This window comes from Anoplophora glabripennis, unplaced genomic scaffold (assembly GCF_000390285.2).
Source record: "Anoplophora glabripennis isolate ALB-LARVAE unplaced genomic scaffold, Agla_2.0 scaffold179, whole genome shotgun sequence".
NCBI classification, from domain to species: domain Eukaryota; kingdom Metazoa; phylum Arthropoda; class Insecta; order Coleoptera; family Cerambycidae; genus Anoplophora; species Anoplophora glabripennis.
The window spans coordinates 691954-718215 of NW_019416483.1; the positions used below are offsets into that span (position 1 = coordinate 691954).

At 30.9% G+C, this 26262-nt stretch overlaps 1 protein-coding gene across 1 annotated transcript in view; it reads left to right on the forward strand.

Annotated features, from left to right (window-relative positions):
- Positions 1-26262, forward strand: part of LOC108907722 — a 483302-nt gene that overhangs the window by 356035 nt on the left and 101005 nt on the right. The window contains exon 8 of the mRNA XM_018711519.2: positions 9401-9549. Coding sequence (XP_018567035.1) covers positions 9401-9549 — 149 coding nt within the window. The remainder of the gene's footprint in view (positions 1-9400; positions 9550-26262) is intronic.

Sequence of the window (26262 nt, forward strand, 5' to 3'; positions counted from 1 at the left end):
GTGTAGACATTTGTACGCATTTTGCCAATTTTTTTCAAAGTGTCTATGAACCGTATAACCAGTGTCCTATTAAAATCAATAATTTCAATAATATCAACAATATTAACAATGTAATTGTAACGAGAGACGAAGTATTAAATACTTTAATTGAACTGGACGAAAACAAAGTATTCCCTCAATTTTTTGTAAAAAATGTGCAAATTCCCTTTGTAACCCCCTCACTTTGTTATTTAACAAGTCTCTTGAAGAAGAAGATTTTCCTGACACATGGAAGCAAGTTTTTGTGATTCCTATTTACAAAAAAGGTGATAAAAACGAAGTTTCCAACTATCGGCCAATTAGTAAATTAAATAGTCTTAGTAAAATTTTTGAACGTATATGTTATAAGCATTTACTTAGCGCGGTTAAATCGTCTATAATTATTGAGCAACATGGATTCTTTCCACATAGATTTATCGAATCCAATTTAGTAATATACTCCCAATATATTACAAGTGCTATGGATAGCCAGACTCAGGTGGATGCCGCGTATACCGATTTTAGCAAAGCTTTCGATAAAATTAATCATAATATACTTATATCTAAATTGTCTGAAATTGGTGTGCATGGTAACCTACTGAGATGGCTTACCTCTTATGTTTTCAACAGGTCGCAATTGGTGACTATTAGTGGTTACAAATCTCCCCCCTACGTTGCAATGTCAGGTGTTCCTCAGGGATCACATTTGGGACCTTTACTATTTTTAATATATATCAACGATATCCGTCATTGTTTCAAATTTTGTAAATTTTTACTCTACGCAGACGATTTGAAAATTTACTCTCAAATAAATAATTCCGATAATTGTATTGCCTACCAGGAAGATTTAAACTCTTTCTTTGAATACTGTAAATCGAACAAGCTTCAATTAAATTTAAGTAAATGCTTCTATATTTGTTTTACCCGTAACCAAAATATATACTCTAATAATTATAACTTTAATAAGAATATTTTAAATCAAGTTGAAGAAATAAAAGATCTTGGGGTTGTTTTTGACAGGAAATTGAGTTTTTCTTCACATATTGATTATATAACTTTAAAAAGCAACAAAATGATTGGTTTCATCGTTAGAGTTTGCAAAAATTTTAGGTCGATTTTTGCTATTAAGTCTGCATATTTTGCATACGTGCACAGCATAATTAAGTTTGCATCTATCGTATGGAGTCCTCAATATACCAAATATAAGTCTCGACTTGAGGCCATACAGAACAGATTTATGCGATATTTATACTACAAGGAGAGTGGTGTGTATTCTTTTCATTGTAGCACGATGTTACGAAATCATTATCATATTATTTCATTGGAGAATCGAAGATTTATTGCCGAAACAGTATTTTTTGTATAAGCTTCTTAATGATTTTATCGATTCCCCAGATCTATTAGCTTTGATCAGTTTACATGTACCACAACATGATTTTAGAGTAAATGCACTGTTTCATGAGACTTTTTATCGAACTAATTTTGGTCAAAATTCTCCTATAAACAGAATATGCAGACATTTTAACTTATATTGTAGTTCTCTAGATATTTTTCATATTTCGCTCATTAGTTTTAAAAGATTTTTAAAGGGAACTATTATTGTAAATTAACATTTTCTATTATAATAATCTTTTCTGTACTTTTATATTCAATTAGCTTCAAGTAATTTGTGGACATTGTTTTGGGCTATAAAGCCTGTGTTTGTCCCTTGTCCATAAATAAATAAATAAATAAATGCATGACTAATTGACTCAACCTTACAGAAAAAAAAAAACAGTGAACAAGTAATACATTTAACCATTGTCATATCAGCATTTCGTGCCTTTATAGATATATAGATAAGAATGTTGGGCAATATGAAATCATTGAAATCAGCATACGGACACAGCAGGTATATCACTGCATTTTAGTTTTATTGGCCGTATTAGAAAAGCTCAGATATATCTATCTACACACATTTGGTGAGTTCATCTAAAATGCTTATTATTAGTAGAAATAGTGAAAGATGGTTGGTTGTTTCAAGAATATATTTTTGTAAAATAATAAAAGCTAAACTTAATAATATAAAGTTATTTTAAAATAATAAAAATTGTAAAATAAATATAAAAATATGTAATTAAAAAAATATTATTTAAAAAAGTAAAATTAAAAAAAAAGAAAAATTAAATAAAAAATTATTTTTTAAATACCTAAATAAAAATTTTTAAAAATAATAAAAAAAAATTATGCATTATGGTTCGTTTGATGAGTATCATTACCTTCAAAAAAATTCACTGTCTAATAACACTAACGCATATCACAATCAGTGATCAATAACTGATAATTCTGAATAAAAATTAAAGTTGTTTTTAATCAGATTTAGGCAGAAAGGTTATTAGATATACAGTTGAAAAAAGTGCTGCTTAATAGCGATATTAGCGATATAATCGTCATTCAGCTTAAGTAAAGAAAATTATAAAGGCGATATTGAAGTTACTATAATTTCTTAATTGCTTACTATACTATGTTTATGGTTCTATTTTAATTGTGAACTGTTGGTGGTCTACAAATTCAGTTACTTTCGTACTGTATTTTTTAATGCCTTTAAAAAACATCTTGTTCGAATCGTTATTAAACGAAATGGAAGGTGCTTATCGTACAATGTTCTACAACTTTTTTAAATGTACTAACCAGCACAGTAGCTTTAGTTAAAAAGTTGTTCCCCAAGGAAAGTCTTAACCTTTGCTGAACTTAGTATGTCGAACTTTCCTTTTCACGCTCTGCCCTTCTCCACAGTTTGGCATAAAAAATGTTCCTCCGATCTTTTCTTACTTATTTGCGTTTTCCCTAGGGTCAAAGGTGGAATGAAGCGTTAACGATCCTCGTCTACCGCCTTCAATCAACGTAGATATAATTATTGTAAATACTAAAAAGTTGAGTGTTAAATTTTACATTAAAATAGCACATTATAGTAGGATCATATTCGATGCAAAGTAATAAATCATTGCCTGTCAAGGGAAAAAATGCAATACGCTTTTAAAAGTTTTAGAAATTGAATAATTTCTTTATACATTATGAAGGGACGAAGGGATCAATTCACGTCTGGCACCCTTGTTCCTACAAAAATTCTTTTATTCCCATAAACTATGTATTTTAAATGTAATTTATTATAAATCCAATTTGTTTTTTAAATTCCACATATGTACTACATTTTACCTCTGTACGCGCCACTGTTGTTTACTTGTTTTTTGGAGGCGCTCTTTGATATACGACCAAACTCGCCAGGTTACTATTTGACGTATAACCAACCACTTCGTACACTCGATGCACCTGGGCGACTACAGCTACTACCAGAACACAGTCCGTATGCAGCGGTATTTCAGATTTTACATTCAATTTCATTTTAAATTTGAAATGGTTCATCTTACGCCTCCTAAAAATGATGACACGATTTTCTTTTGATAAAAGACCGACAACTTTTTGCTCTACTTTGCATTGAATACGATCCTATTATAGGGGAATTGTATTTACCAGCAGTGATGAGGGTTATGAGTGTAGTTTGTCACTTTGAGGCGGCGAGGTAGCGGAACTGCGGGTTTTACATCGTGGATCCTTGTTCGTTACGTTCGTCACTTCATTTCACACATATTAATGAATATTAACAACTCATTATATTTAAAGAAATTTTAAAGTGTCCCAAAGTAAATGTTTTCTTGAAGAAGCAGTAAAAAAATATCGTGTTCGTGAAGCGAGTTTATTGCACCGGATTCCTATATGTATACAAGGCATACGGAACGTCCAATTCTTAAAAATCTACCATTACAGCTGCCGAACTGGGTATTTTTTATTACATGACTTAATTGTCAGCACTCCGAAGCTGTAGGTTGTATTGTCACGTACATCCCGTAAAAGAAAGAACTGAGAGTAATATACGCTTGAATTTAATTAAAAAAAAACATGTGGATAACCGTAACCGAAACTACAAATAAGAAAAGTAATAAAATATGAATTATTTTTAAATTTCTGTAGTGTTACTGACTTTACACGTAAATGTCAAACTTTGGTTATAAATATTTTATCGAAAAGTAGTCAGGATTAAGTACATTTAAATTTCATTCAGAATTAAAATATCTATTTTTTTTTTTGTATTGCTGTGCGAGAAACGTATATCTACAACTTATTAAAAAAAATACATAGAGGTTAGTAGACACCTCATCATGTTTTATATGTTGTATGAGTTTCAAGTGTTGCACACTGGGGCAGGATCCAAAAAAGCTGACAAAAATAAAAATTTGTAGAAATCTATACAAAATCCAATGTGAAGGATTTAATATAGCCATATCTGAAGTAGAATAATTTTTTAAACAGAGATTTTCCTAGTAATAATAATAATAAATCGGCTTTATTTAACAGATAATTACGATAGTACAAACACAAATATAAGAAAATGGTTTAACCTAACTTATGGGGAAGTCTAGCCAAAGCTACTCCACTCAACCATAAGGTAAGCAATATCATAATAGAGAAAGTATTGAAATTCAAAGTAGAATGATATTGCAAAACAAACTTACACTTACAAACAAAAACAAAAAAAATAATGGCACATCAAACTTAAGTATCAAATCAAGACTCACATTAACAATTTACGTAGTATGCTGCCTGCTCAATAAAAATTGTTTAACTTTATATTTAAATTTGTTGATGTTAAATCGTCAGGAAGAGAGTTATAAAATGTAATAGCGTTGTACGAGTATGTAAAACATCTTCTGAAAAAAGCAGTTCTATGATGGGGCATCGTGAATTTGTTTTTAAATCTAATATCTCTGGAATGATCATTACCACGCTGTATAAAATTAGTTTTTAAAGAATGATGAGAAGGAATAGTAATAATCTTATGGAAAAAATTACAAAGCTGGTGACGCCTACGATTTTCCATGTTGAGCCACTTGATCTCCCCAATAACATGTGATATATGCTCATATTTTCTTAGACCACTAATAAGACGACAATTTTGTACTTTTTGAATCCTGTATTTCTTCTGTTGTGTAAGACAAGGACCATATACTTAGTCACAATAATTGAAATGGGAAAGAACAAGTGACTCGCATAACATGATTTTAAGTTTTTTTATTAAGAACGTGACGACTACAATAAATCAACCTAAGAGCTTTTTGTAGTAGTGATTTAACATGCTCATCAAAACGCAACTTACAGTCAAGAATTACTCCTAAATTTTTTGCATGGGTAGTAATGGGAACTGGAATACCATCGATCGTAACCTCAAAATTACTTCTTAAAATTTTCAAATTTTTTTCACTACCAAAAAACAAAAATTTCGACTTATTCGAGTTCAATTTTAAACTCAGAGTTGATGGCGTCATTTGCCTGTCGAAAATCATTAATATTAAAATGAAAACAAAGTTGAGTGTCATCGGCATATGCTTGAAGTTTGCATTGACGAACTGATTCTAATATGTTGGCTGTATAAATTATGAAAAGCAGGGGACCCAGAATCGAACCCTGAGGAACACCAGAGATAATTTCTAAACTGATAGATAAAATATTATTAACAAGAATACTCTGGGATCTTCCATGTAAATAAGATTTAATTAGCGTAAGTGAATCATTATCAAATGCATAATACACAAAAAGTAGTAGAATAAGAATTTAAAGATTATGTAATGCAAAAAAATATAATATGACAATCATAAGAAATCACCCAAAAAAATTGTTTATTAAAAATTGTTTATTTATAATAAAATAAATACTTTAAAAAAGAAAAATAATTCCAGTAATAACATTATATTCTTTTTAAACAGCAAATGATAATTAAAATAATGTCACACATATAAAAGTATTGATACATATTATTAAATAAGTATCCGCAATTGTTTATTTGAATCCTGTGCCAGGGTTACAATATAAAATTCATTTTTTTTATAAAAAAAGAAGAATTATCATCAGCTGAGTCATCTTCATTTATAGCAGCATCAGAATCCTTCAAACGTTCTGAAGTTGAAATAACTTCTTTTTTATCCGCAATCTCTTCATGTCTTACATCTCGTAAGTAATAAAAATGTTATTACATCTGACGACAGTGATCTAAGCTGTTTCGTAGGTAGTTATTCTGAAAAAATTCTGGATGTACCTACAGGGGAAAAAATCAAAAAGGGCAGATCGAAAATGATTTAAAAATACACTTCTGCACGGCACTGGAAACTGGTCCACTGTAAAACCAGACCTCACATAATGCGACCGACATGGCGGTAAAGTGTGATAAAAACGGACCAAAACTTGAAAGAATTTTGCAAGGAAAGAAATAAATAGAATTTATAGCATTTATTTTATATCAGCAAATTCAACTGCTTTTGCTGCCATTGTTATTATTAATCAATAAAAATAATTTGTGGTTTTAAATAATAAAATAATTTGACGGAACTGATGTTACAAAAACTATTCAAAATTTTGTTTCCACAAACTAACACAAATGTCGTCTTGCTTCACCATAACACAAATGCTTCACGATGACACAAAAAAACTATTGTAAACACTATCGCAACGACGATTGTAATATCAGATTTCAGTATTCGGTGTCGCTGAGACCACGTGTCTCTCCACGCGTATTGCGAATGACGCTAGAGACTACAGTTGTCCAGCGATGTAATGCTTGAAACTACTACACACTTCAATAATCTTTTCTCGGAAACTATAAGGATTTTTCAAAATTTTTTTACAATATTGACTGTTTCTCATGCCGCATCTATTCCCAATTTTTTTTGGATAAGTTGTGAATCATCCTGTATAATGTACGTGGATCTGAAGGTACCTACATACTAGAAACTAGAAATTTTGAAAAAATATTGTCCAATGTCTTTGTTCTCGAGTATTTGTGCGAAAAATCTGGAACTGTTAGCTTGGTTCGTAACACGATATGCTCTTTGGAGATTAACTTCATTTTACTTTACATTTTACAAAAACTCATATTTAAAGGCAGCTGAATTTTTCTATATTTTACAGATAATAGTTTGTTTTTTATATCCAATAATTTAAATGGCAGAATTATTAAACTTTTTTCGTCAAATCTAAATTATTTGTTCATTTTATAACGTAAAATGCATGCAAGTTTAGTAGCTTATTATTAGTATTATCTATAAAAAATATCCTACCTATACCTATTTTAACCTACATAATCATAATCTACTTACTTTATGAGTTGATTCCAATTGTTAAAAATAAATCGGTGAACTCTACAAAATTCTATAACTATTGTACAAGTATTGCTTGTTCTCCTGCGTGCAAGCCAGATGTTGCTCGAGCAGCAGTCAATTTTCTATTAATTAAAAAAGCAGGTATAGGGGATCTAACCCATATGAGTATATTTATTTACTCATATGATCTAACCCTAACACTAACGGATTCCGACACTCGGGATATTACTCTAGCCAACTCAACAGTAAAAATTCCCCTACTAGAAACTTTATTTTTTGATTTTTCGCCACCTTTTTGGAATTCTACTTCAGCTTGTGTTGGAGGGAAATCCAAATATAGCGGCCAATTATTAAAAGAACCGTTTCGTTTTTTACTGATAAGAACAAATCTGTGGAGAACAAGTTCAGTTTTGGTACAGGGTCAATGTATGCAACTTCCCCCTATTTTTAAAATTACCATTTTCGTGAAAAATATTAAAGTACTTCTTAATAATCGAAATATGTATCTTGTATTAAATTATAAACAATTTATTACGCTTTAGTTAAAATACAGGCTGTTACAAATTCGCTTCTCACTACAGGGATCTCGGAAACGGTAAGAGGCTAACATGATTAGTTGTCGAAATATTTGAAAAAAACCGAAATTTTGGAAATTCGTTTTTGTTTCATTTCAGCCTTGTTTGAGGTAATATTGAAAAAAGGAGAAGACTTTCTCATGACCACTTTTTGCCCTCTATCGAATGACATAATCAATTTTTGTATGTAACGTTTCGTCTCTCCAGGGCCACCATCAACTTCATTTTTTTAAATACGACCCTAGAAATTTTATTACATTTTTTGCAAGCCTTCATGACCCCCAACACTGTACTATCTCAGCCCGAACCAGATTCAGACGTTTTGTCTCGAAAAATTCATCTTCAATGTATTCGTTCCAAATTTATCTAAATTTTTTATTTAGATAAATTTGTTTATTGAATTATCGTACACCGTAAGTGTCGTCAGACCCTGTGAAATCCATCTAGTTATTTAATCTAATACCACCATGCGCTACAATAAAACATTTATTGTTATTAGCTATTACCATCACTTGGTCATACATGACTCAATAAGTTGTTGCGTCAAAATTAAATCATTATTACAATTTTAATTTTATTATGACAAATCAATTCTTAAAAATGCATATGAACAACCAAAACGCCAACTGAATATCTTTAAAAAATTACTGTAAATGTTCAAAAACATTTTCGTTTTGGCAAAGGTTGAAAATGAAGATAAGCATAATATTATCGAAATTTATTATATCTGTAACCGTAACTGTGAAAGAGCATGTCAGATGTATTTGTATGAATATCCTCAAAAAATAGATCGGAATTTATTTGAATTTTGAGCACTCGAGAAGCCTAGAAATAAACTATGGACACGGGAATAAAACTCTAATAATGTTTTATTTTAATGCGTGGTGGTAATAGTTTAAATAACTAGATGAATTTCACAGGGTCTAACGATACTTACAGTGTACGATAATTCAATAAACAAAGAAATTTAAATAAAAAATTTAGATAAATTTGGAACGAATACACTGAAGATGAATTTTTCGAGACAAGACGTCTGAATCTGGTTTGGGCTGAGGCAGTACAGTATTGGTGGGGGTCATGACGGCTTGCAAAAATTGTAATAAAATTTCCAGGGTCGTATTTAAAAAATGAAGTTGATGACGGTCCTGGAGAGACGAAACATTACATATAAAGTTGATTATGCCATTCATTCGATAGAGGGCAAAAAGTGGCCATGAGAAAGTGTTGTTCTTTTTTCAATATCGCCTCAAACAAGGCTGAAATGAAACAAAAACGAATTTCCAACATTTCGGTTTTTTTTTTCAAATATTTAGAAAACTAATCATGTTAGTCTTGATTTTTTAGAGGCATAATGTTAATTACGCAACTTTGCCCCCATTTAAGCTACTTCGTACCTCTTACCGTTTCCGAGATCCCTGTAGTGAGATTTGTCTAATTCAGCTCATATTTTTTTGTATCGTTTCCGTCAGCTGCGTTTTTTAATTTTCCAGGGCATTAACTCATTCCTAAAAATTCCTGGGACATTTTAATCTCGCCCTTAGAGCGGAATGACCTCTCTTTCAACGCTCGAGGTCTTTGCCGTAAGAATGCTACGATTACAAGACGCTTTTTATTTTTCAGTGATTCCCTGGCCAAACAGTGTGAACTCCGCAACATCGATTTATCGGCATGTGACGCTCGATTGCAGGATAAAGAAAACAATGTGGAAAGTTTTATACTATTTTCGCAGGACACCGCAAGTCTTGTGGGCCGACACGTCAGAATTACAGGTAAGTAATCTTTAAAACTATCTTTGTGGTCCGCTGGGAGAACAACGTTATTTTATTTGATTTTGCTTAAAATGGATAAACATAAAATTAATGTTACTGATCCATGCGTTGAGAAGTGATTCTGTAATAAATGGAAGTAGCATTTTTGTTTAGAGCTAAAACAAGGTAATTAAAAATAAAACAGCAATATAATAATATAATTCAAGAAAAGGAAATGAACACAGTGATAAAAATATGAAACTGTGGTGAAAATAGAAAATAATGATAATATAGGTATCATATCAAAATATTTTTGAAAAACTTATATTCCTTATCTTAGATTTAAACAATATCTAATTTAAAATTGTGGGAAAAGTCTAAAAAAATTCTTCTTTTCATTTTGATAATGATTACATAATGTTTAAGAGCAATGAACGTGTTCCATTAATTCTTTCCAAAACTTCAATTGGAACAGAAAAACGGTTGGATTGATCAAGTTGTCATTTTACAGGGTTATACATTACATACTGTAAAAATTTCTCTCAACATTCGTATTTTCAATAATATTTGTAAATTAGCGGTAGATTTTCTAAAAAAACGTAAAAAGTAATTTTTTTATACATTTTTTTAAACTTTAATGTCAATGTTAAAAAAAATGTTTTGCCTCAAAAACTAGACAAGTCCTTGTAGAGAATTTATTTTCAAAACCAAATTTGGATTTACTGTACAATAATTTATTTCTGAGATATCGATGATTAAAAACAAGTGTCATTTTTCATTCAACCATATGGTCCCTCTTATCACGTAGCGTATAATCCAAGAAATGGATATACACATACGCCTCTACGTGATAATACTGACGAATTATATATAGTGCTATTTTTTTAAAACCTGACAGACCAACTTTTTTAAATGAAGTGATAGACTAGTACTAGTTACAAATAATTCCTTCCGGTATTGCCAGATTTCTGCAGTAGCTATAAAAATGATATTTTTTTAAATGGCACCACCGTATTTTTTAACATAATTTGATAAACCTTCAAATTCTAAATAAAAAATGTGATGTCACATTTCCTTATTGAACTAGCCGTTTTCGAACAATCAGCAAAAACAACGAAAATAACGAAAATAATCTGCAGTCGGCAGGAATTAAAAGAAGCTAAAAAGGCAATAGTAGGCCTTGGATATTAAACGAAAATTGTGTTGTTTGAAAGGAGCTACCATTATCGTTTGTCATTGTGTTATTTGAAAGCTGTTGTATTTGAATGTGTAAAAAAGTAACGTTTTAATTCAATTACGAAGATGGTTGTCAGCCTTTTGCAGATCCTACCAGTTGTTTTCAATTTTACTAAATTAATTCTTAAAAACTCCGGATTTGGAAAAGGCTTATCGGAATGTCTTGCATGGAATTCAGTGCACGCATTGCGTATACCTATGTCATTAACATGAAGAAAAATTTATTCAATTTCCTTTTTTGGATGAAATAACTGATTCATGTTAGCAATTGAATTAAAACGTTATTACACATTCAAATACAACAGCTTTCAAATAACACAATGACAATACAATAATGATAGCTCCTTTCAAACAATACAATTTTCGTTTAATATCCAAGGCCTACTATTGCTGTTTTAGCTTCTTTTAGTTCCTGCCGACTGCAGATTATTTTTGTTTTTGCTGATTGTTCGAAAATGACTACTCCGATAAGGAAATGTGACAACATTTTTTATTTAGAATTTGAAGGTTTGTCAAATTATGTTAAAAAAATACGGTGTTGCCATTTAAAAAATATCACTTTTGTAGCTGCTGTAAAGAATTATTTGTAAATTTTTCTTAATCAAGTTATTTCCTACAACTTTGCATTTGGAAGTACTTGTCTATCACTTCAAATAAAAAAGTTGGCCTATGTCAGGTTTAAAAAAAATAGCACTGTATATTGTACAAAGTCGTAATAGTCGTACGGAGACCTTTCAAGGAGCAAATTAAAACTGATTGAGCTAAGTGATCTCTACATTGATTGAGTCCGTGGACAGTACAAAAAAAATTTGAAAATATTTTCTCGAAGTATTTCTTTTGACTCCTCAATAATCATAGCTCAAAAAAATTTTTTGTCAAAAGTTCTTGAAACTAGAGACTTCAAGCTTTTATCTCGACAGGACCATTTTCACTGAACACAGCCTAATTTTTTCTAGTAGTGTATATAAATTGAGAAAGCAAGAAAAGTTAAGTCGATACAAAAAATATGTAATTTAATGCAAGTCAAATAAAAAAGCAGCTGCTTATGCATTTAACATTTAATAAACTAAAATAGTACATATAAATGCAAAATAAAATAATAAGAAAATTTATTTTACGTCATAATTAAATGTTTAACAGCTAAAGACAAATACAATAGAAAGCTATTTATTTTATAAGTTAAATTATTTAGAGGCGAAAAATAGCACACAAGCTTCATTCCATAACCTTGAGCATACCTTGTATCTCAGATCATATTACTAATTGCCTATAAAATCCTTAGAGCCTAATCTGAGCAGAATTCCCCAATTAGTTCAGCGTCTTAATATATTTAATACGTATTTTTCTAATCTAGATATTTTTAAGGTAGGTACTTTCAAAAAGTATTTTATAAACTATTTTCTTATAAATTTGTAATCTGTTTCTGTATCTCTTTTTTTGTTGACTAATCTTCTATACGTTTTTCTATATCTTTTGTTGGTCACATTTTTTTGGCTGCCTGGCCTTTTGTGTACCCCAAACCAACAAAAAGGGTTTCAGAGATGTGGAACAATTATCCACTAAATTTACACCCTATTTATATTATAAAGTTAGGTACATTACTTTATTCCGTTTTATTATACAGGGTGTCCGGTAAGTACCTCCTAATCTCTCGGGAGTGTATAGGGGAGGTCAAAATAAAACTAGTCCTTCCTATAATTTTTTTTCCTAATGTGCCCCCTAACGGAGTTATGGGGGGTCAAAGGGGTACCTAGAAATTAACGTTTAGGGTTATAACTTTGAAACCACCCTGTATATTTTAATAAAATTTTCGTACGTTGTATTACACATGGAGCTCTACGATTTGATGCTAAAATCAACTTTTTGCTATTATCAGGTGTCCAGAAACGGACTGGCCCTATCACAATTTTTCTCAAAATTTTGACAGAAGTAATTTTATCAAACTGAAAATATTATTATTAGATACTCTGAAGGTTTTTCTTTAAAAATGGTACTCTTTATTTATTTCGAAAAAATGAACGGTTTGCGAGATAAATCGGTTTTGAAAAAAATTGGTAACAAATACAACAACAATTAAAATTTATTTTTTTACAATAAAATCATTCCCGCTAGTGCCAGCCTACAGATTCACCATAAACATTTACTGGTGGTGAATTAAGGGAATGAATAATGCCGTTTCTTGTAAAATCAACATCTATGACCAAAATACATCTACAAATTATTATTGCTCTTGTCTCCATGGAGTTCTTTTCTATTGTTTTCGTTGTTAGACCCTGTTGATTTTAAAGTACTTGTCAAAGGCGCGTGACAGAATAAAAATTCAATTTTATTGTGGTATTCGTTTTAAGCCGTTAGAAATAACATTTAAAAATGGAAGAATATTCCTGTGCAGAATATGCTGATATGCACCTAATTTATGGGGAAGCATTATGCAACTCCGTGGAGGCAAGAAGACTTTATGAGGAAAGGTTTCCGGGTCGACATTTGCCGAGTCCAAAAACTTTTGAAAGAGTTGATCGTAGTTTAAGAGAAACAGGTAAAAAAAAATAGTGAAAAACGTTAGTGAAACTAATTTCTTCCGAATCCTTTATTTAGGAAGCTTTTTGCCACGCCGTGGTGGAGCAGGAGCCCCGAGGAGAGTACGAGACCCTCATGTAGAGGAACAAATATTGGAAGACGTTGCTAATAATCCTTCAAATAGCATAAGGAAGCTTGCGGCGCAAAACAATGTTACAAAATGGGCTGTACATGAAACTCTGAAAGAACAATTGCTTTACCCGTACCACATCCAAAAAGTACATGCTATGTCTCCAGATGATTATCCAAAAAGACTTCAATACGCCAATTGGTTTTTACAGCATCATATTCGGAATCATAATTTTGGTACATCTATTTTGTTCACCGATGAAGCAGGTTTTACAAGAGACGGCATAATTAATTCGCATAATCTACATGTCTGGGATGAAGAAAACCCTCACGCTTTAGTTCAAACTCGCTACCAACAAAGGTTTATGGTGAATGTGTGGGCTGGCATTATCGGGAATCATTTGATTGGTCCATTTATTCTGGAGCAAAGACTTAATGGTGCTCTTTATTTGCAATTTTTAGAGGAAAATCTAAATATTTTGTTAGAAGAAGTGCCCCTTCAAATAAGAACTGAAATGTGGTACATGCATGACGGTGCACCACCCCACTTTGATCGTTTAGTACGTCAACATCTGACGAATGTTTTTGGTGATCGATGGATAGGTCGAGGCGGACCTGTATTATGGCCACCTAGGTCGCCCGACCTAAACCCATTAGACTTTTTTCTGTGGGGTCATTTAAAAAATAACGTTTATTCAACACCCGTAAATAGTAGAGAGGAACTTCTGCTGAGGCTAACACAGAACTGTGACCATCTCCGCAATAATCACGGAATATTATTTCAAGTGCACCGGGAAAACATTCGTAGGATTAGAAAGTGCATTGAAGTACGGGGTGCTCATTTTGAACATCTACCGAAGTAACATTTAGGTACCTTTGTTCATTGTTGAATGTTCTTTGTTGCATGTCTTGTAAGTAAGTTATTTTTCAAATGTTATTTTTAATTGGTCACTACTTGCTCATAAAGTATAGCCAACCCGTTCAAAGATTTCTGGACTTGATAAAGTTAAAGAAATTAAATGCATGAAATAATATGTAAAAAAAATAAATTTTAATTGTTGTTGTATTTGTTACCAATTTTTTTCAAAACCGATTTATCTCGCAAACCGTTCATTTTTTCGAAATAAATAAAGAGTACCATTTTTAAAGAAAAACCTTCAGAGTATCTAATAATAATATTTTCAGTTTGATAAAATTACTTCTGTCAAAATTTTGAGAAAAATTGTGATAGGGCCAGTCCGTTTCTGGACACCTGATAATAGCAAAAAGTTGATTTTAGCATCAAATCGTAGAGCTCCATGTGTAATACAACGTACGAAAATTTTATTAAAATATACAGGGTGGTTTCAAAGTTATAACCCTAAACGTTAATTTCTAGGTACTCCTTTGACCCCCCCATAACTCCGTTAGGGGGCACATTAGGAAAAAAAATTATAGGAAGGACTAGTTTTAATTTAACCTCCCATATACACTCCCGAGAGATTAGGAGGTACTTACCGGACACCCTGTATAGAGACATAATAACATACTTTCAGTGGCGGCTCTTGTCTTTTATACCAGGGAGGGCGGAAAAATTTAGGTACATAGTATTGAAACAAATATTAAATATAATTGGGCAGTTTGATTTTAAGTATTATTGAAATATATGGAGAATGTGTTCAACATTATTTTTTATAGTGAAAGTCCATTCTCCTGCTTTTGCCCGAAATAAACTTCTCAATTACTTTTTCATTAGTTTGGAATTTTCCGCACCATTGATTTATGGATATATAGCGTTACTGTTATTCTGTTTTTACAATCAATTTAAACTATTACAATCCTTAAAAAACACACAAGACGCAATACGTATGTAACAAAATTTTACACCACATCTGAACAAAATTCGTTCAATAAGAAAAAAAAGTCATAAATAGCTACTATTTGGTTATGAACTAAACAGCTACTGCGCTACGGTAACCATGACCACCGCTGTAAACACTTTACAAATATAAGAGCGAGCTACTCGGATCCCAAGTATTAAGAGTTTTTCAATCGAATTTTGCAAGTCGAGTTAAATTGACTGCACATTACATTTTAACATTTTCTTTTGAATGTGTTTCATAACTCTAAATCCATTGAATTATCCAGATAACATTGTAAATTAAATTTTAAATTAATTAATGAATTTAATTTAATTGTTTCACTATAAAAATTTCTAGATCCAGATCCTCCCCGCATTAGCCGCCACTGGGTACTTTTATTTCAAACATCCTTTAACATAGTTAGGTATTAGAAAATCGTTAATAAAAAGTTTAATGTACCTGTCTACATGACAATATACAACCAATAAATTATTTTTTAAAGGAAAGAGTTTACAGTCGGTAAACCACTTAAACTTTTGTTCTGGCGCACATTATCAGCTAAAATTATAGTTATATCGTCCATTAGGCTTACATACATTTCTTTAGTACTAAAACTTATTTCGTTCAACAAGACTCACGAACGAAAATAAAAGTTCTAAAACTTTGTGAATACTCTAACGAACATCTTGACCCTTGACATGTTTTATTGAAGTATATTAACCCCGGTAAAATTGGTTTGTTCTCGCAACTGTTTTCCCAGGTGATACAACCATGTTATGGAGTTGTGTTTATTATTGTATTATTTCATTTAACATCAGAGGAAATGGGAGAAGTGTTATAATTCGATATGAAAACAAAACTTATAATGGAGGGGAAGCAAAAAAATATTTACTTGCTAACGAAGTACTTGTGCTATATCCTTTGATATCAAATGCCAAGCTATGTCATAAAGACAACTTCGATGGGAGCGAAACAGGACACTGATAAATACGAGATAAACTAAAATTTGTTTTCAGTACAGCCAAGAAAATATGTCTAATCTAATCTTATCTGCTTTCTTTTCATTAGTTTAGGTTTGAATTTTTAAAAGTAGTAATTTTCGAGAAAAATTGAAAGGCGAAAATATGCTATGTAGTTTGCTCAAAATTTTCATTCAAATTAAACATGATATTTACATAAACACAATTTTTAAGTATACAGGGTGTTTTGTTAAAAACATACTAGCCCGATAAATCGAAAATTAATTTAGGTCTGTCAAAAATCTTGAGTAACTTATAAATGAATCAAATTTTCGCACTTTGGACAGTGAACCTCAAAAATGTTGAATAACTTTTGTAATAGGATAAATTCGATGGGTAAACCGCTGAGGAAGTTTTCCTACATATCCCCAGGAAGTCGGGAAGAAGTTGGAGGAAGTTATAAGGAAGTTGAGGAAGTTGAAATGAATTACGAATGAATGGAATTCCGAAAGAAGTCGGGGAAGTTTTTAAGAATTCCAAGGAAGTTGAGGAAGTCTGGAGGAAGTTTGGAGGAAGTCGGGAAGTTAGAACCAAACTGCGCATGCCTGAAGGGTAAACGCATGCGCAGTATTATCTTTTATAGAAGAATGCGGAGAATGTTAAACATTTATGTGGAGGAATTACGAAGCAGTCTAGAGAAGGTCCGAGGAAGTTTGACGAAGTATAGAGAAGTTTTTGTACAGAATTCAGGGAGTGGTTTACCCCTCGGATAAATTGTTGAAAAATAATTTAAGAGATGAATATCAAGTCATAGGAAATTTGTAACTTTTTCTACAGCACATGTTAAAATGGTATATAATTAAATGTATTCCTGTTTGTATTAGATTTTTTAGTGTTTTATACAAAAATGTATACTTGTTAACAACCTCTAAACTTAACGGTTTTCGAGATAATCGAATTTTAAAAATCGGCTGCATAATTCTTTAACTCATTACGAGAAATAGTAACGTAGTAGACGGAAGTCACGAATGATTTTAACAGATAAACATTCTTGTGTTCATAATCTATGATGTTTGAAAAAGTTTTAATTGAATATTTCAGGCCGACCGAGAATCATTACACCTGATCATGAAGATGAAATTGGTTCACGTTGCAGCTGAGTTAGTAGAAGAAGTTTATCTTCAGCTTTAGGAATCAGTAAAACTTTAGTTTTAAAAAGACTAAACCTCGATAAATATCACCCCTACCATTTTACGCCTGTGCAAAATTTATTGCCAGCAGATCTACCATCCATTAAGATACCAATTTGCAAGTGATATCCGAAATAGGCAAAATCTTGACCCCACCTACCTTTATTAATAGAATATTATTTACGGACGAGGCAACATTTAGCCGCCGTGGTATTTTTAATTTAAGAAATAATCATATGTGGGAAATTGAAAATCCTCATTTAAAAAAAAGACATTTTCAACATTAATTCAGAATAAATGTATGGTGTGGGGTCATTGGTGACCATTTTTTAGGGCCATACGATTTCCCGCATACTTTGCGCTTTTTTACAAAATCACTTCATCGATCTTTTGGAAGAATTGCCACTAAATTTCAGACAAAATATGTGGAATATACAAGATGGTGCACCTCCTCATTATATGAGATAAGTCAGAACATATTTAAATACCAACTTTCCTGAACGCTGAATTGGTCGTGGTAGTATTTTCCTTGGCCAGCACGTAGCCCAGACTTTAATCCTCTCGATTTTGGCGTATGGGGCGCAATAAAACAACTTGTTTATAAAAGTCCCATAAATACTCGCAACTAACTTTGGGAAGAAATAAATGCAACTGCAATTTCTTTTAGACCAATCATGTTATTTAATATGAGGCCAACTTTTATGGAACGTATGGATAAATGCATCGAAGAGAATGGTGGACATATCGAACACTTACTTTGACATAATTAAACTTGTAATGTTAGTTAGCTTAGTTTTTTCTTTTCTTAATATGTGTAAAATCCATTTCTAATTATGATTATTAAACTTATAATTTAACAGCTTTTATTTAATTTTTAAAATTTTTTTAAATTTTTAAATTTTTGATGTCAACTCCTACTATTACGTTAATATTCATCTTGTTGATGTAAAAACATGATAAGCGTATACGACTTCTATGTTAATATCTCTCGTAATGAATTAAAGAAGAATTATGCAGCCGATTTTTAAAATTCGATTATCTCGAAAACAGTTAAGTTTAGAGGTTGTTAGCAAGTATACATTTTTGTTCTTAAAATGCCGTGCCTTTAAAATTTTTTCCCAATAGAGCGCTACCTTGATGGGCAAAAAAGTTTAGCGTACGTTTATGCCACACATGTGGCTTATGTGGCGCCCTCTAAAAGATACATTAAATTAGATACCAAATTATGATTTCCCATACCAAAGAACCCCCAGTTAATTTTTTTTTTGTATAAAGTTATTGCGAAAAATAAATTTTGAAATTTCACTTTTAACACCCTGTATCTTTCTTATTATCAATATTTTATTAATGCAAGTTGGCTCAAATCGTCATATTTTAAAGTCACAAATCTACCATACTTCTATGTACAATTACTTAAGGACCACCCTGTATAGTGTCATACCATCTATTTTTGATAAAAGGGTCCCAATAATGTAGCATGTGCGTCACTGATTTGTTTGTATGTTCATGAAATTGTACCTGATGATGGTCTGTTTTAGTAATCTTTATATCCAAAATATAAATTTCCTAACTGATCCATTAGTAACTTTTAATTAACTAAATTTTATAAAATAACTGAATTTGTTTGTAGTTATACTTAATATCAATATTCTATAGAAAATTTCAGGAAACAGTTTTTATTCCTATATTCATATTTCACTCACTGCAAAAGTGAAATCAATAGGCACTAATTCTGGGAAGTATGTTGACCTACTGTTCGAATACAAAGACAGTCTATAAATATTCCCAAATAATAACAAATGCCGTCTAAAAATAACTATAAATTTGTTATGAGATTTATTTGTGTAGTATTTCTCAGTAACCCACAACAATATTATGTTTTGATATACCTACTCGTGGTGTAAAACTTTCTTCAATGAAATAAAAGAAGTAAAAACATATTTTAACGCCATTTTCAACTAAGGAATAGACGCTATAATTGTGTTTATATTTGCTTTTCCGCTACCGTTCTCTTATAGGTTAACTTTCAGTGCCTTTGTCTGTTCAGGAAAATGAAATTTAATTTGCTAGTAAATTAAATTTTCTACTGCTTCGATACCCTCAATGATACCGAATTAAATAACTATATGGATACGTAACTTCATCTTCATCCCAAATTATAGTAAAGATTTTTCTCTTGGAAATTGCTTCCTGTTCGGAATTTAATATAAACCGTCTTGAAAATATAATAATATGAAAAAACGATGCCGGACCCAAAGCAGATAAGAAAATTTATTAATACAAGCTTGACCCTACTCATCTAGTCTGCAAGTTTTAGATATGTAATGGCAACGTTACTAGGCTAGCATATAAGACCATTAAGCTTCTAAACTAGTGTTTAGAAAGTAAATAACTATGTAGTTTCACCATCTTACCCATCAAAACAACTTCTGGAGACTGGCGCCTTGCAACAAATATGACAATAGATATTTGTGTGGATATTTCCAAATTGGATGGTTATTTCTAGATTTCAAATAATTTATAAGTCTGAAATAAAGTAGGTATCCCGTCAATCGTGTATGTTGTGATTGATATCAAAACTGTGTAGGTTTGAAATTGATAAGACTCAGTTTAAAATTGAAAAAATATATCTTTATAACACTTTTATTAAATAAAAATGTGCGAAATATTTAAATAAATCGTAAATTATTCTAGTTTATGCATTGAACTTTTGTTATAGATTATACGAATATTTCTATTTGAAAAAAAAAACAACAATGTCAAGAATTTATTTTAAAGAAACGTATATTTTTTATTAGCTCTGGCATTGTTTGCTCTATTTTAATTTGAACAAATTATTATTAATAGCGTTTGAAATATTTTAAATGAAAATATTTAATCATAAAACATTATTTAAATAACTTAAATAAATTGCTTTATAATAAATGTTAAATGTTTTGTCCCTTCACTTCAATACATTTTTGTAGTCGCAGGATTGTTTCGGGTGAAGTCTAAGTTTTGATTATTCATCTCAATTATCTACGTTATTCGGTCAGAATCGTCTTCCAATAGTTCATGTATGAATTGAACCTTATAAGGATGATATTTATTTTTTCGGGGTATTTGTGACACAGATCTGGATGACAAATTACAGTTGCTGGAGATTGTCCTAACGGTTACATGGAGATTATTTGCAGTTCCTAGTAAACTAACTAAACTAGACGTTAGTTTAGAATCTTCTGATACTTCTGCTGATCTTCCTTTAGGTAAATCTCTAACATGGCCCATGCTCAGAAAATTTCAATTTAATTTTGCTGACTGTAGATCTAGTAATTATTGAAAGTCGATCAGGATGAATTACATTAGATAAATTACACATTTCTTGTTGAGTATGCACTCTGTCTCCAAATCAGTCATCATAGGTGCTTCAATATGTTCTTTCTCAGATAAATACATTTTTAAAATGAAACATAAAACTGATTAAATGACACTGACAAACTAAACGCCGGTGATAGTTTAGTTTTTATTGTCACAAAATACTACATCAAAATGGTCTAGAGATCAAGGAATGAAAAACGATTAATACGAAGAAAATTATTTTGTTTAAGATAACATTTGGCATACCAGGTTGCTTTTGTTGGCTTTTAAAAAAATGTTCAAGGTTGTTCAATAACATATTATTTAATTATTTAATTACTTTTAATTAATTACCTCAATTTTAAACGAATTTGTTCCTTTTCACCATGAACGCACTGTATTGAAAGTATCAAATAATACAATCATTCAAAGAAATATCCTGTATTCTTGTAAGATTATGTATCCTAAGTAAAATGTGGAAACAAAAAGATCGCATTATAGGCACTATTCCTTTTTGTATGATTATTCTTTGTAAGGGGTGATAATACTGATAATAGAACATCAATAATAACCTACTGAAAAAAATTAAAGGAACAAAAAATTTGCATAAGTTTTTTAATTTAATTTTCTCTGTGCAAAATGATCGTATTGAGAGAAATAAAAAAGCATTTTAAAACTTTAAGTAGTTCTTAAATTTAAACTATATCTAATGCAAAATTGTGGAAACAGTCGAGAAAAATTCTTCTCTTTTATTTTGATAATAATTACATAATGTTTAGCAGCAATGAACGTGTTCCTTTAATTCTTTCCAAAACTTTGATCACTTGGAATAGGTTTGATGCGTCAACTTGTCAATTTACAGGGTTATTATGGGTACATTTAGCTGTGTTTCTCTCTATTTATCAATATTTGTAATCTGTAAAAAGTCATTTTTTTTCACTTTTTTCAAATTGATGTTAAGGATGAAAATCCTTCTTCGAAAACTATGACAGGTCCTTGTAGACTTTATTCAAGTTTTCAAAACTGCCCTTGGATTTACTGTTCAATAATTTCTTAGAGATATCGATGATTAAATACAAAAGTGTTATTTTTCATTCAACCATCGATATCTCGACAATTAATAGTCGCACGGAGACCTTTCAAAAATCAAATTGAAGCTGAATATATAAGCTAAATGATGTATTAATTGAGTTCAGGAGTCCATGGACAGTCCTACAAAAAGAAAAATATTTTGGAATATTTTTTCTCTAGGTATTTCTTTTGATTGATCGATGACCGTAGTTCATTTAAATATCTTGAAACTAGAGACTTAAAGCTTCAAAGAGCTTTTTTGTTTATTTCGATACGACCATTTTTCACTGATATACATCCCTACGAAAATAACTAAAAAATTTATGAAACTTTTTGTTTCTTTAATTTTTTCCAGTAGTGTATATAGTCTTGTGGAGTATTTGGTACCAAAAAATATTGTTTGCCTATATTTGATAAGATTATTTAAAAACATTTTTTAAATTTATTTGAATTAACTTCAATACCTTTAAAATTGAGCAAAAATAAAACTGGCCAGCACGATCCGGAACACAATTTCTTTAAACATGCCTGAAGTATTCTTGCAAGAAAATTGAGAGGTCATCCTAATCAGCTTAATAACTTGAAGGACGTGAAGCATCTCGCTATCGAAACATGAAATAGACTTTCTAAATCAAAACGACAAACGCTCATTTAGGGCACGAAAAGTCAATGTGAGGACGTAACCTAAAACAGAGGTGAATATTCTCGATATTAACTAAAAAATGTTTACATTCGTATGAAAAATTTAGAACTTTAGGATTTTTAATTATATTTTTAATTAAGAGTTAATTAATTATAAGATTCAACACATATTTTGTGATAATAAGTTATTAAAAATATTTCATTGCTATGTTAATTTCTTTGAGCAGTGTAATTATCTTATCTCTATATTATTAAATTATACACGCAATTCTGAACTTACGTCAATAAATTCAATTTCAACTACACATTTTCAAATTTTAATAATACGATGTTTATTTAACGCAGGAGTCTAGACTACAGCGAAAGCTAATTTGTATACGATACAGAAACGCCAAGAGTCTGAGAAAAATACTTTCAGAGTTCAGATGATTAAAAATATTAGTCGATAGAAGACATTCTATAAGAATAAAGATTTTTGTTAACATAACTCGTAGAATGCTTCGTTTTCGTGATACAATTGAAATTTAAAACAAAAATTCAGATTCATTAGAATATTTAACGTCGATTGGTATTGACACTTGAATATACACAAAATTTCACTGAATTGCTATGCAAAGCCTTGATAAATAATTACTAGCCACGTGACCAATAATTTTGTTTGGAATAGTAATTTTATTTCCTTCATGTTGGCAATCAAATTTCAGTAAAATTAAAAATTATTGAAACAGTAAGTTCAAGATCACATTAAAACGCAACATTTTGTTTCGTCGGCTGTGATTGGTGTAATTTTTCACGAAATACTATTCAACCAACAGCGATCAGATTATCTCGAGCGTTGACGTAACTGTTTGATATTGTTCAATGTAAATGAATCAATAATATTGGTGATGCCAAGATTTAGGGATTTTTCGTTACCAGCACCATCATGCAATCTTGGGTTGCCTCAGCTCGACGGTCACGTGGCTTGTAAACATTTATGAAGGCTATGCACATTTTTCAGCCTGTGGCGGTGATACTGGGTGATACTGCCACTAAAAACCCTAGCATTGAAAATGTTGGAAATTTGTTAACTCTTTAGTACAATAAGTTTAATGAAATATAAACAAACGATTATACAGGGTGTTTTAGGAGGAGATGTACATACTTCAGTACGTTATTTTACGGTAAATTTTAAGCAAAAAATTTCCTATGAACTTAGATTTGGACACGCTTCATTTAGGATATACAGTATGTCAAATTAAAAAAAATTAATCACATTTTCTTTAATAATTCTCGACTACTTTTAGTTGAATTTATGAAATTTTGTATGCGGAGGTTTCTTGGGACGGGAAATTCAAATTTTATGGACGATTTTTTTTAAATCGCTTCAACTTTTTTGTGCCACGGCGTATGTCATTTCGGAATAGAAAAACATTTTCCCCTATCTTTTCTACTTAGAAAATGTACACCTGATTGAAGTCTCTAGAAGCAGCCGTTTATGTTAAAAACTCATGTAAAGATGATGATGCATGCAAATTATGCATTACAGTGAATCGAAAGTTATTGTTGTCAGGTTTTGTACATTGTGTTTAGAGATTTTATTTTTGCAATTCTCACAAAAAAAAATCAGGCTGCTAATAGTTCTTAGTCTTTAAAGTGTTATGCCTTATTTTTTAGATAAAAGTAAGGTAGCCAGATAAGTAATTTTCGAATTTTTGTACAATATGCACGCATCATCAATTGTTAGAATTAATTAGAAAAAATAAATAGGACGCCGCTGTTTTTTTAACACGATGTTTTTAGTTTTCAATCCAACAAATAATTTACTAAAATTAACGCCTCTTAAAGATTTATCAGAAAATGTGTGGTTTTTGAGAATAAAACAACAATAAAATAACAAAAATACAGAAAGATAAAAAGACTAGAACGATTCCAGATGCAAGAGTGTTTTCTAACACATTTACCAAATTACGTGAATCCGGTTTTCTTCCAAGTAGTTAATATCATTCTGAACGAGCAGATAACCGAAATGTCAATAAAAAAAATGTACATTGCGCAAACAAGACTTGTATCCTTTCCACATTTAAAACGTACAAAATTTTCAAACAAGAGATCATGCCAGATTAGAATTTTGTGAATAGATCAACGCTATTCGTCAACTAGTTCCAATGATGCTTTTTACTGACGAAGCTGATACATAATTAGCACTCTAATACATAATTTGCATGCATCATCATCTTTAGATGAGTTTTCAACGGAAACAACTGCTCCTAGAGACTTCAATAAGGTGTACATTTCTTAAGTAGAAAAGATAGGGGAAAATGATTTTCTATTTCGAAATGACATACACAAAAAAGTTGAAGCGACTTAAAAGGTTCCTAATGGTCGCTTGTGACGCCCTCTAGGAGATACAACCAATCGTCCATAAAATTTGAATTTTCCGTCCCAAGAAATCTCCGCACACATTTCATGAATTCAACTCAAAACGAAGCGTTTCCAGACCTAAGTTCATAGGAAATTTTTCGCTTAAAATTGAACATAGAATAACATACTGAAGTATGTACATCTCCTCCTGAAACACCCTGCATAGTAGAATTTTATGAGTTCCTGTCTATGAAAATGGTAGGTACCTATATTCGAAATATTTTAAAATGCAGAGACTGTAGAGAATTTAAGACCGATACAGGTAAATATTTTTTTACAAAAACTATAAAATACTTAGCAAAACAAATGTTTATAGTAATAAGCAGGCATTTTTTAAATAATTGTCACATTATAATTTACCGCTTGTTTGTGAACTTCCTTTTCTTATCGAGTAACTACTCGTTAAAGAAATATTGCCTACGTTTTGATAAAACAAAGGCCATAGCCATTTTTATGCGGCAATCATATGGCACAGTAAATGAAAACATCTCAGAAATGTCAAAGTGTCTTTTTTATAACATTTTGAGGTTAATTTCATACTCTTCAAGATAGATGGCCGATACTAGCGTCACGTACCATCTGCAACTTGCAACAACTTATTAGTATTCATTCAATGCCTATAGTGTCGTTCTCGCCAAATTGCAACTATTCACTTTTAGAATGTTTTTGAAAACACCAATACATATATGCAAGAACTGGTGCATTGCCAAAAACTGTGGGGATACATTTTCCTTTTTTTATCAAGTATTAGTTACGTACATGTAAAATGCAATTTTAAATGGACTACATTTGCTTAGTTTACAGTATTTTGTTAGAACTTTATTATTATGTTGTATTTTGTAATTACATACATATTTATAATACCACTATACCTACTTTGGATCTAAAACTTTGTTTTCATTATTAGCAATAAAGTTTCTTCTAAAAATTTCTTTAAAGTAACCAGAAGAGTCCATAGTAATATTATAGTTTATTCGAAGAGGTGTACCCACCCAGAACAAACGTGTACCCAGTACGGGGTTTAGTTTTAATATTGGAAATGCCGGTATGTCGCAGGAGGATTCATCTAAATATAACGAGGGATTATGCAAATGGCTCTCCACATGGCTAACTCACACTTGAGGAGAACTACGTACATTTTTACCCACATACATAAAAATTTTATGTAAAATTACACACTAGATAGAGTTATTTTGAAGCCACAGTATGTAGAATAGAATAGAATAGAATATTTAGTGGTCTACATTAATACATAACATATTATGGTAGCAAGTCAAAGAAACTCACCATCATAAAAACAACAATTTAAGAAAATACAAACAAAGCACTAGACTAATTAAAATACACATTGACCTAAAAATAAAAATTACTTTGTAACATAATAAACGTCAGAGTGAAAGCAACCACTAA